At 45.5% G+C, this 13,438-nt stretch overlaps 1 protein-coding gene and 1 pseudogene across 1 annotated transcript; one reads left to right on the top strand and one right to left on the bottom strand.

Moving 5' to 3' along the window:
- The first annotated feature begins 9,956 nt into the window (after positions 1-9,956).
- On the top strand, positions 9,957-10,707 carry LOC144167884 (uncharacterized). The gene is made up of 2 exons (XM_077697028.1): positions 9,957-10,310; positions 10,690-10,707. Exons 1-2 carry the CDS (start codon positions 9,957-9,959, stop codon positions 10,705-10,707), a joined length of 372 nt encoding a protein of 123 aa, XP_077553154.1.
- A 1,304-nt stretch (positions 10,708-12,011) lies between these two features.
- Positions 12,012-12,724, bottom strand: LOC144167032 (uncharacterized; annotated as a pseudogene).
- Between the last annotated feature and the right edge of the window lie 714 nt (positions 12,725-13,438).

The following is a 13,438-nucleotide window of genomic DNA, read 5'->3' as shown; positions in this document are numbered from 1 at the left end:
TTGGTTTATTAGTGAACTTTATTCCCTGTTGATGCGGCGCTGCTGTCGCGGCAACTCTAGTCGCCGCTGAATGAGCTCCCGAATCTCGGTTCGCCGCTAAATATCATTCACCTCAAACATCCTTCGGTGTTGCCGTGTAGCGCTGAAACATTGACGTTTAAATCAAATCTCATTCGCTCGAAAGATAATTTGGTCTGCCGTCTGGAAGTTCTATAACATATGCTACGCAATTTTGATCGTAATCCATATTCTTGCTGATAAAATAAAATAATATTGATAAGGTGAAGAATTTCCATGGCAGCCGCTTGTGTACCCAAAGTAATGCGGCCTTCGCAGAACACTCCGTGCGAATACATGGCTTGCACACCGTTCGCACTGGCCGCTTGCATAATGTAGTTGGCCCAAGCCGGGCGCGATGGTGAAGTAACACAAGGGCGAGGAGAGAACGCAGTGAGAACTTTACATGTGTTGCTCTCAGCCCACCCCGGAAAATATTTGTACGGGGTTCTTTCTAAATAGGGGCTGATTTTTCTGAGCCACTGCAAAAAACGTTACTCGGATTTGGGCGTATAAACTGTAACAGTCGAATGAAGTGAGCCTCAAAGCTAAGCTATGTGATGAGGTAGAAGATGTCTAGTGGAGCTGCAGTAGGACAATCGTTACAATGATAATTATAGCCCCTTCTTTGTCTACGCCTAGAATTCAAACCGTATTGGAATTAAAGTGGGCGGATGAGTATTCATGTTCTGGAACCACACATGTGGCAAAAATGGATCTATTACCCTTAGCGTAAATGCAAGTAGGGTGCAATGAGCCCGCTCTATATGGTGCGAATTTACAAACGAATTCGCAGCTGCGGCGTCACTAGTGCGGCAATATGGCGTTTGGCTGCACAAGGTAAAACAATCCAATCGATCGATTTTCGTTGCTGCCGAACCTACAAAATTGCTTCCACAGGTTCAGAGGCACAGTTGGAGAAGACGATGCGAGAAGCGACTTAAGGAGAACCAAAGAGAGAATGGGCTCAAAATACAAGAACAAGTGAACATTCCTAAGATGGAGTTACCGATTGCACGAAAGACATGGTCGCAGCATCTCCTAAACTTTCCTTATTTTCATGGTGGAATAGTTTACAAATGGTGGTGCCAGTATTCAGATAGTTGTGAATAGTTGTACCGAGACGACACAAACAGGTATCTGTATATTGGAATACATGCATGTCGATTTATTCATTGCACTCTTATGGAGCAGAAAAGACAGTATAGTGCTGTCACGTTAAAAGAGTAACCCTGCGAAACGACTTGCAGGGCGCATCATGGTGCTGTTGCGCAGCGCATTCCCTAAGAAAAGGGTGACGTCCCCACGAGTATTCTTGGTGACAGTCATCCTGGATGGCTTATAATGCGACTGGCGTTACTCGTTCCGCCGGTGGCTTGCAACATGCTCTCTAGAGCATGAAGTCGTTTATAACAAATTTCACTACAGGAGAGTCTGGCACTGCAATCAGGTGTCGTCATGGGACTGCTGGAAAAGATTAAAGTTTTACTTCACCGGCCTTTCAAATTCCTCATCTTCGTGATTGACAACTCTTTTCACGTCGGTGGCTCGAGTTTCTTTTCCCCCTAGCAGCACGACGCTCCCTATCGACTACTTTGGAGCAAGCACTGCTTGCTTTCTTGAGGCGCTGTGAGTTGCTTTTCTGGGGGCTGTTAATTCACGGCAAAAAGCCATTGAAAAAAGAGCTTTGAACAGATGGAGCGAACTCCGGAGAGTCGGATCGAATGGAGCAAACTTCGACTACATCTATGGTGGTGGAGGGGGAGCGGAAGAGACCAGGGTGGGGGGCACACAAGGGGGTTTTACAGGCTAGGATGGCAGAAGACGACGGTCTTTCGATGGCATTTGTAGCAAAGGACGGAGATATAGGGCCTTTTTATTATTTCAGTGCAAAATTCGAATTATGGGACTTTACGCGCCGCGGCTGTGCACCTGAGCCACGAGGGCTCTGGATTACTTTTTATCAGCTGGGCACCTTTAACGCGCGACGAAATCTCGACATACGATCGTCTTTTTTTTCTCCTCCATATGAAAATCAGAAATCGCGAACGGGATCAAATCCACGTCCGTGGGCTCAGCAGCATCACTGAGCCACTGCAGCGGGTGCTATTTTCAGTTACTGTTGTAAGACTGACAGGAGATGTAAAACGGCTTCCGAAGCGCGCTGGTTCGTCATGTGTATATTTGTTTACTACCATAAAAACGTAAAGCACCATAGATATGTTTTCCATCCTGGTACATTATTTTTTTGGTGCTACATACGTTGCTCCACATGGTCTATAAGTGATCAATAACGAAACAAAACAAATGAATACATTTTTTATATATAAGACAAAAGCGCCATTTTAAATTGCAAGGAGATGCCACCTCAGTAGAGTTGTAAGTTTCAAGCAATAGTGAAGGGCGTGAAAAAATTTTTCCTTCCATGTTTTTTTAGAAAAATATCGAAAATAGAAAAAACACGATTCCAAACGTATTAAAATCTCTACATGCTTTTAAAGGGCTGCTGAAGAGCTTTTTATACCCAGCTTTCTCGGTCAAAATTACAACCTCTCGGGAACCTAGAAAAACCACTTTAGGAAAATAATATTTGGCATAAAGCTAGATGTCAACGTGACGATTGAAACGCTATAATAAAATTTCAGGTTTCTGAATATTTTTTTGTGTAATTCGCTGTCAAATCTACCTCCAATGCATTTCTATGGGATAGTTCCCATGGCTCAGGAACCCAGTCGCGCAACGTGAGCGACTTGAAACTGTACACAAAGCAAGTATTCACCCCAAATATTAGCTGTGCAAAAGAAGTTTTCATTTCACTGAAAAATTGCAGGGTAATCACTGTTGAAAGGACTGCCATGAGCGGGAAAGCTGTACATGTCAAAACATTTGTTGGTGACATTCTTTTATAGTTTTTTTGATGCTGAATCAGGAAAGGGTGTTTATTGCTTGTGAAAATACACCCAAACAGCATTTTTTTCGCGAAAGCAAACGACCCCTGCCCATTGTATGGTAAGAGCAGTGGCTGCCTTTCACGATCGGGCCCCGGTAGGTAACGTCCTATTCGGAAGCGCCGGAGCAGCGTTGACCACTCAGCCTGCAGACCTCATTCTGTTCTCATGCAGAAACGGGTCACAAAGTCCCCAGTCAAATTGAAGATGCACAAAATCTTCTATTAGAATAGGGTAGCTGGAAGAAAGCACAAACTGAAAAAGTCGGCTCGCAGCGAGCTTAAAAAACGAAATTTCCCCGAACGACTGATGGCCGACTTTGGATATTGGGCCGCAGGGATCTTGTGCAGATATGGGATTTTCGCTCTCACTACCAGCGCGAAAACATATTCCTAGCACAATTTTCAACACCCCATCAGCCCCTTTCTCGCATGTGCACCTCTCTTTTTACATTCGAGAGGGCCATAACAACCTCTAGGGCATCACTTTGACTTTAACCCAATCTATGACTCACGTGATTATCTCATGACTATTACCAGGAAGCAGTTTTTAATTTCTTCCACGTAATTCCCCTCATCGAGACCTTTAATTTGATCCCTCACAAGGATTAGTCGAAACACTTTGACTTTTAACCCAATCTATGACTCACGTGACTATCTCATGACTATACCCAAGAAGCGTTTTTTAATTTCTTTCCCGTGATTCCACTCATCGAGACCTTTATTTGATACCTCACAAGCCCTAGTCGCATAAATTTGACATTTATCCGATTCTATGACTCCGTGACCATCTCATGACTATAACCAGGAAGGAGTTTTTAATTTCTCCCACGTAATTCCCATAATCGAGACCTTTAATTCGGTACCTCACAAGCCCTAGTCGCATAACTTTGACTTTTAAACCATTCTATGACTACGTGACTATCTCATGACTATAACCAGGAAGCGATTTTTAATTCCTCTCCCATGATTCCCCTCCGCGAGACCTTGAATATGATGCCTCACAAGCCCTAGGAGCATCACATCGACTTTTAACCCATTCTATGACTCCGTGACTATCTCATGAATATAACCAGGAAGCGATTTTTAATTCATCTCCCAGGATTCCACTCATCAAGACGTTTAATTTGATACATCACAAGCCCCAGTCGCATAACTTTGACTTTTAACCCATTCCATGACTCCGTGACTATCTCATGACTATAACCAGGAAGCAGTTTTTAATTTCTGCCACGTAATTCCCCTAATCGAGACGTTCAATTTGGTATCTCACAAGCCCTAGTCACACCACTTTGACTTTAACCTAATCCATGACTCACATGACTGTCTCATGACTATGCCCAGGAAGCAATTTTTAATTTGTCTCCCATGATTCCACTCATCGAGACCTTTAATGTGATACCTCACAAGCCCTAGTCGCATCACTTTGACTTTTATCCCAATCTATGACTAACGTGACTATCTCATGACGATTACCAGGAAGTAGTTTTTAATTTCTCCCAAGTAATTCCCCTCATCGAGATCTTTATTTGATACCTCACAAGCCCTAGTGGCATCATTGACTTTTATCCCAATCTATGACTCACGTGACTATGACTATAACCAGGAAGCCATTTTTAATTCGTCTCCCAAGTTTCCGCTCATCGAGACCTTTAATTTGATACCTCACAAGCCGTAGTCGCATAACTTTGACTTTTAACACATTCTATGACTGCGTGACTATCTCATGACTATAACCAGGAAGCGATTTCTAGTTTCTCCCCCATGATTGCCCTCATCGAGACCTTTAATTTGATAGCTCACAAGCCCTAGTCGCATCACGTTGACTTTTATTCCAATCTATGACTCACGTGACTATGACTATAACCACGAAGCGATTTTTAATTCGTCTCCCATGATTCCACTCATCGAGACCTTGAATTTGATGCCTCACAAGCCCTAGTCGCATAACTCTGACTTTAAATCCATTTTATGACTCCGTGACTATCTCATGACTATAACCATGAAGCGATTTCCTGTTTGTCCCCCATGATTCCCCTCATCGAGACCTTTAATTTGATAGCTCACAAGCCCTTGTCGCATCACTTTGACTTTTAATCCAATTTATGACTCACGTGACTATCTCATGACTATAACCAGGAAGCGATTTTTAATTCGTCTCCCATGATTCCACTCATCGAGACCTTTAATTTGATACCTCACAAGCCCTAGTCCCATAACTTTGACTTTTAACCCATTCTATGACTCCGTGACTATCTCATGACTATAACCAGGAAGCCATTTTTAATTCGTCTCCCATGATTCCACTCATCGAGACCTTTAATTTGATACCTCACAAGCCCTAGTCACATATCTTTGACTTTTAACACAATCTATGACTCACGTGACTATGACTATAACCAGGAAGCGATTTTTAATTCGTCTCCCAAGTTTCCGCTCATCGAGACCTTTAATTTGATACCTCACAAGCCGTAGTCGCATAACTTTGACTTTTAACACATTCTATGACTGCGTGACTATCTCATGACTATAACCAGGAAGCGATTTCTAGTTTCTCCCCCATGATTGCCCTCATCGAGACCTTTAATTTCATAGCTCACAAGGCCTAGTCGCATCACATTGACTTTTATCCCAATCTATGACTCACGTGACTATGACTATAACCAGGAAGCGATTTTTAATTCGTCTCCCATGATTCCGCTCATCGAGACCTTGAATTTGATGCCTCACAAGCCCTAGTCGCATAACTCTGACTTTAAATCCATTTTATGACTCCGTGACTATCTCATGACTATAACCATGAAGCGATTTCCTGTTTGTCCCCCATGATTCCCCTCATCGAGACCTTTATTTGATGGCTCACAAGCTCTTGTTGCATGACTTTGACTTTTAACCCAATTTATGACTCACGTGACTATCTGATGGCTATAACCAGGCAGCGATTTTTAATTCGTCTCCCGTGATTCCACTCATCAAGACCTTTAATTTGATATCTCACAAGCCCCAGTCGCAGCACTTTGACTTTTAACCCATTCTATGACTCACGTGACTATCTCATGGCTATAACCAGGCAGCGATTTTTAATTCATCTCCCATGATTCCGCTCATCGAGACCTATAATTTGATACCTCACAAGCCGTAGTCGCATAACTTTGACTTTTAACACATTCTATGACTGCGTGACTATCTCATGACTATAACCAGGAAGTGATTTCTAGTTTGTCCCCCATGATTCCCCTCATCGAGACATTTAATTTGATAGCTCACAAGCCCTAGTCGCATCATATTGACTTTTATCCCAATCTATGACTCACGTGACTATGACTATAACCAGGAAGCGATTTTTAATTCGTCTCCCATGATTCCACTCATCGAGACCTTAAATTTGATACCTCACAAGCCCTAAACGCATAACTTTGACTTTTAACCCATTCTATGACTCCGTGACTATCTCATGACTATAACCAGGAAGCTGTTTTTAATTCGTCTGCCATGATTCCACTCATCGGGACCTTTAATTTGATACCTCACAAGCCCTAGTCGCATAACTTTGACTTTTAACCCATTCTATGACTCCGTGACTATGTCATGACTATAACCAGGAAGCGATTTCCTGTTTGTCCGCCATGATTCCCCTCATCGAGACCTTTAATTTGATAGCTCACAAGCCCTTGTCGCATCACTTTGACTTTTAATCCAATTTATGACTCACGTGACTATCTCATGACTATAACCAGGAAGCCATTTTTAATTCGTCTCCCATGATTCCACTCATCGAGACCTTTAATTTGATACCTCAGAAGCCCTAGTCCCATAACTTTGACTTTTAACCCATTTTATGACTCCGTGACTATCTCATGACTATAACCAGGAAGCCATTTTTAATTCGTCTCCCATGATTCCACTCATCGAGACCTTTAATTTGATACCTCACAAGCCCTAGTCACATATCTTTGACTTTTAACCCATTCTATGACTCCGTGACTATCCCATGACTATAACCAGGAAGCGATTTCTAGTTTGTCCCCCATGATTCCCCTCATCAAGACCTTTAATTTGATAGCTCACAAGCCCTAGTCGCATCACATTGACTTTTATCCCAATCTATGACTCACGTGACTATGACTATAACCAGGAAGCGATTTTTAATTCGTGACCCATGATTCCACTCATCGAGACCTTAAATTTGATAGCTCACAAGCCCTAGTCGCATCACATTGACTTTTATCCCAATCTATGACTCACGTGACTATGACTATAACCACGAAGCGATTTTTAATTCGTGACCCATGATTCCACTCATCGAGACCTTAAATTTGATACCTCACAAGCCCTAAACGCATAACTTTGACTTTTAACCCATTCTATGACTCCGTGACTATCTCATGACTATAACCAGGAAGCTGTTTTTAATTCGTCTGCCATGATTCCACTCATCGGGACCTTTAATTTGATACCTCACAAGCCCTAGTCGCATAACTTTGACTTTTAACTCATTCTATGACTCCGTGACTATCTCAAGACTATAACCAGGAAGCGATTTCCTGTTTGTCCGCCATGATTCCCCTCATCGAGACCTTTAATTTGATAGCTCACAAGCCCTTGTCGCATCACTTTGACTTTTAATCCAATTTATGACTCACGTGACTATCTCATGACTATAACCAGAAAGCGATTTTTAATTCGTCTCCCATGATTCCACTCATCGAGACCTTCAATTTGATACCTCACAACCCCTAGTCCCATAACTTTGACTTTTATCCCAATCTATGACTCACGTAACTATGACTATAACCAGGAAGCCATTTTTAATTCGTCTCCCATGATTCCACTCATCGAGACGTTTAATTTGATACCTCACAAGCCCTAGTCACATATCTTTGACTTTTAACCCATTCTATCACTCCGTGACTATCTCATGACTATAACCAGGAAGCGATTTCTAGTTTGTCCCCCATGATTCCCCTCATCAAGACCTTTAATTTGATAGCTCACAAGCCCTAGTCGCATCACTTTGACTTTTATCCCAATCTATGACTTACGTGACTATGACTATAACCAGGAAGCGATTTTTAATTCGTCTCCCATAATTCCACTCATCGAGGCCTTGAATTTGATACCTCACAAGCCCTAGTCGCACCACTTTGACTTTTAACCTAATCCATGAATCACATGACTGTCTCATGACCATGCCCAGGAAGCAATTTTTAATTTGTCTCCCATGACTCCACTTATCGAAACCTTTAATGTGATACCTCACAAGCCCTAGTCGCATCACTTTGACTTTTATCCCAATCTATGACTCACGTGACTATCTCATGATGATTACCAGGAAGTAGTTTTTAATTTCTCCCAAGTAATTCCCCTCATCGAGATCTTTATTTGATACCTCACAAGCCCTAGTGGCATCATTGACTTTTAACCCAATCTATGACTCACGAGACTGTCTCATGACTATAAATTATCAGGAAGCGATTTCTAATTTGTCCGCCATGATTCCCCTCCGCGAGACCTTTAATTTGATGCCTCACAAGCCCTATTGGCATCACATTGACTTTTAACCCATTATTTGACTCCGTGACTATCTAATGACTATAACCAGGAAGCAATTTTTAATTCGTCTCCCATGATTCCGCTCATCGAGACCTTTATATTGATACCTCACAAGCGGTAGTGGCATAACTTTGACTTTTAACACATTCTATGACTGCGTGACTATCTCATGACTATAACCAGTGTATCATATCTTGCGCAGCATGCGCCTCGTGTCAAACCCGCCCCCTTTGATACGATAGTGCGGCGAGGGTACGCACCCTTTCCTGTCTCGCTCGGTATATAAACACTGCTACAATAAAGATGCGGTCTTCTTCCCATCGCACACCTGCGTCATGCGTCGTTCGATCGCGTTAGCGATACATGGTGCCAGAAGTGGCTAGTCAAACCCACGACTTCACCAGAGGACCGCGACTACGGGAACAGCCATGGATTTCCTCAAGCCACCGGACCCGCTGCGCATGTCAAGAACTGGAAGCTGTTCATTCAGAGATTTGAACTTTTCTTGACCGCATCCGAACCACCTGAAAAACCTCGTTCGGCGAAGACGAAGGCAGCTTTACTCCTGAGCGTCGCCGGTGAAGAAGCGCTCGAAGTTTTCAACACCTTCACGTTCGCCGACAGCGAGAGCAGAGAGGACTACGCAACCGTTGTGGCGAAGTTCGAGGAATACTGCGCCACCCAGTACAGCGAAGTACACGAGCGCTACGTCTTTCGGAATATGAGTCAAGGCCCATTTGAGCCCCTGGAGCACTTCCTACGAGACTTGAAAAAGCAAGCTCGTGAGTGCAACTTTGGCGCACTAACAGATTCCATGATCCGGGATCAGCTCGTTTTTGGAATAGGCGATGATAAAACCCGGGAAAAGCTGCTCAGTGACAACAATTTGACCCTAGATAAGGCAGAGCAAGTTTGCAAGGCAGCGGAGGCAACAGCGGCTCACCGAGGCGTATGGGACAGCCAGCAAAATCAAGTAAACGCTGTGCGGAATTCGAAGCAGAGCCAAGGTGAAAATCGACAAGGCAAACGCAGATGCCAGAAGTGCGCACGCACGCACGCTATAGGATACTGCCCTGCATACGGACGGACATGCCGAAGATGCCAACGAAAAAACCACTTCGCCATATGTTGCAGAAACGCATCGCAAGTTGACGAGGTGGGAAGGCATGAAGACGACTTTGAAGTGCTCGATGTGTCTGTAAGAAGAGTGACAAGTCAACGTGATTGGGTAGTTCAGGCGCAAGTACAAAGCATCCAAGTCACGCTGAAGATTGACACAGGATCACAGGCAAATTTACTGCCCTTCGGAGTGTTCAGCAGGATGCATCCGAGGCCAGCACTGAAGCCCAGCTGCGCTGTGCTTCGCTCATACGGCGGCGGTGTAATCAAACATGCAGGGATGACGCGAATGGAGGTGACGCTGGATGACCACACCGCTGCACCCGACTTCTTCGTGGTACACAAGGGTCAGGCCATCTTAGGCTTGAAGGCGAGCGAGCAACTTGGATTGATCCCGCACGTACACGCCGTCTCTCGTACAAGCTCTGAAGAAATCGTCGATGGCTTTCGCCACTTGTTCACCGGCACGGGTTGTGTCAAACGCGTCTACAAGATGGTCCTCAACAAGGGAACGGTGCCGGTGGTCCAACCAACTCGGCGCGTACCCCTGACTCTCCAGAAGCCCCTCAAAGAAGAACTCGAGCGCATGGAACGGGGCCACATCATCACAAAAGTCGACGAACCAACGGACTGGGTGAGTCCACTTGTAATTGCCTGGAAAAAAGACGGGAAGCTGCGCATTTGCATAGACCCTAGAAAAATAAATCAATGCCTGAAACGAGAACACTACGAGATGCCTAGGCGTGAGGACATAGAAGCTGAGTTGTCTGGCGCGACGCTGTTCTCTCGACTAGATACAAATTCAGGGTTCCATCAAATACCACTCGATGAAGAAACTTCTAAAATCTGCACGTTCTCCACGCCCTTCGGCCGGTACCGTTTTTTGCGATTACCGTTTGGTATATCATCGGCATCTGAGGTTTTTCAGAAAACCTTAACAGAAATTTTTGATGGCCTTCCGGGTGTCCGGGTGTACGTTGATGATGTTCTTATCTGGGGCACAACTCGGCAAGAGCATGACGCCCGCCTGAGGTCGGCACTACGAGCAGCCCAACAAGCTGGCTTAACGTTTAACCCGGCCAAATGCACAATCGGCGTACAGGAGATAGAGTATCTCGGTGACGTCATCAGCAAGGACGGCATCAGGCCGAGCCCCTCCTTGATAAAATGTATGCTCCAGACGCCTGCGCCGGAGGACAAATCGGCGGTCCAAAGAATGCTAGGAGTCGCTAATTATTTCGGCAAATACCTCCCATCCCTAGCCGAAAGGACAACTCTCTTGCGAAGCCTGCTGAAGCGAGATACAATGTTTGAATGGAGTGCAAACCACGCGCTCGAGTGGGAGCAACTTTGCGCTGACCTCAGCAGGCAGCCCGTACTTTCAGTATTCGACGCCACGAAAGCCACAAAAGTATCGTGCGATGCATCGCAGAACGGTATCGGAGCGGCGCTGCTTCAGTGCAACAATGACACATGGAACCCGGTCGCCTATGCCTCCCGTGTGCTAACTCAAGCAGAGCAGCGTTATTCGCAAATTGAGAATGAAGCGATGGCTTGCGTTTACGGCTGCGAACGCTTTCACCACTTCGTGTATGGCCGAAAGGTTATCATAGATACCGACCATCACCCTTTGCTCGCTATCGCCCAGAAACCCATTGGTGATATGACGCCCCGCCTGCAACGATTTTTCCTGCGATTGATGCGCTATGACACAGAAATGCGATTCGTTAAAGGAAAGCAGCTTCTACTGGCTGACATGCTGTCACGGGCGCCCACCTCAAGTTATGCCAGTGAAGTCGGGAGCGATGATGTAGAAGTGCACGCCGGAAGTGTCGTTTCATCTCTTGTCAGTGATGACACATGGAAACAACTAGCAGTAGAAACAAGTCGGGACTCGTATCTTAAAGCGGTGCTGCACAGTTTGGAACACGGGCTACGCATAGACGGACTGTTGAGGCCATTCTCTACAGAGCTGATGCAGGTGAAAGGTGTCCTCTTGAAAGGATGTAAAGTGGTAATTCCCAAGAGTTTGAGGAAAGACACTTTAGCAAGAATTTACCAAGGACACATGGGCATCAACAAATGCAAAGAAAGGGCAAGGCGACTTGTATTTTGGCCGGGCATTAACGCCGACATTGATGCATTCGTGCAGAAATGTGCAGTGTGCAAGAAGTACGCGTATACTCAGCCGCAAGAACCTTTAATGATGCGCCCGGTGCCCGAAATGCCGTGGCAAAAAGTGGGCATTGAAATCTTCGAGTACGGTGGACGGTCGTACCTCAGCGTATACGACGCGCTGTCAAATTTTCCGGAAGTGGAGCGGTTGCGTGACACATCGGCGAGCTCTGTCATTCAGGCAACCAGCGCCATATTTTCTAGGTACGGCATTCCCATGGAAGTCATGACAGATAATGGCCCGCAATTTTCGTGTCACGAGTTCAGGTCCTTTTCAAGGGCATACGACTTCAGACACATCACATCCAGTCCCGGATATCCGCAATCGAATGGTTTGGCTGAGAAAGGCGTCCAGGTTATTAAGAGAATCCTGAAAAAAACGCATGAAGCAAAGCAAGATTTCTGGCTCGGTCTTCTTGCTTACAGGACAACGCCACTGGAGTGCGGCATGGCCCCAGCGGAGATATTGCAAGGCAGAAGACTGCGCAACACCCTGCCGGACATGGAGACCGGACCGGAACGCTCCATCGTGAAGCGCTCCCAGACCAACCGCCCTGGAAGACTGCTGGCCCCGCTTGAAACAGGGGCCACGGTTCGTCTGCGTTCCAAAGGAGCATGGGCGAAGAAAGCTAAAGTCGTGAGGCCTTCCGGGCATCCAAGGTCCTACGACGTCACGACAGAAGAAGGGCGGCAGCTGTGACGGAATCGTCGACATTTGCTGCTAACCAGCGAGTACTTCAGCCCAGACCTTCCCGAAAGCGGCGAGGACGAAGCACCGTCTGCTACGGCGCATGAGGTTCCAGTTGCGTTGCCGGGGTACATGCCCGCGGCCCCGATCCCGGGCACAACAGCTACACAAGTTACAAGAAGATCGCACCGACAACGCAACGCGCCGAGACGGCTGGCTTACAACGAAAACTTTGTTCAAATGCCGTGAATGAGTGCTGAACATTTTGTGAGCCTTTGAATTGTGTTCACGTGTCGGTTGTTTTATACACCAAGGAGGATGTATCATATCTTGCGCAGCATGCGCCTCGTGTCAAACCCGCCCCCTTTGATACGATAGTGCGGCGAGGGTAAGCACCCTTTCCTGTCTCGCACGGTATATAAACACTGCTACAATAAAGATGCGGTCTTCTTCCCATCGCACACCTGCGTCATGCGTCGTTCGATCGCGTTAGCTATACCTATACAACCAGGAACCGATTTCTAGTTTGTCCCCCATGATTCCCCTCATCGAGACCTTTAATTTGATAGCTCACAAGCCCTAGTCGCATCACATTGACTTTTATCGAAATCTATGACTCACGTAACTATGACTATAACAAGAAGCGATTTTTAATTCGTCTCCCATGATTCCGCTCATCTAGACCTTTAATTTGATACCACACAAGCCGTAGTCGCATAACATTGACTTTTAATACATTCTATGACTGCGTGACTATCTCATGACTATAACCAGGAAGCCATTTCTAGTTTGTCCCCCATGATTCCCCTCATCGATACCTTTAATTTGATAGCTCACAAGCCCTAGTCGCATCACATTGACTTTTATCCCAATATATGACTCACGTGACTTGACTATAA

This window comes from Haemaphysalis longicornis, unplaced genomic scaffold, assembly GCF_048455015.1.
Source record: "Haemaphysalis longicornis isolate Haplotype H1 unplaced genomic scaffold, Haemaphysalis longicornis Haplotype H1 scaffold_2, whole genome shotgun sequence".
NCBI lineage: Eukaryota > Metazoa > Arthropoda > Arachnida > Ixodida > Ixodidae > Haemaphysalis > Haemaphysalis longicornis.
This window is presented reverse-complemented; position numbering and strand designations above follow the sequence as displayed.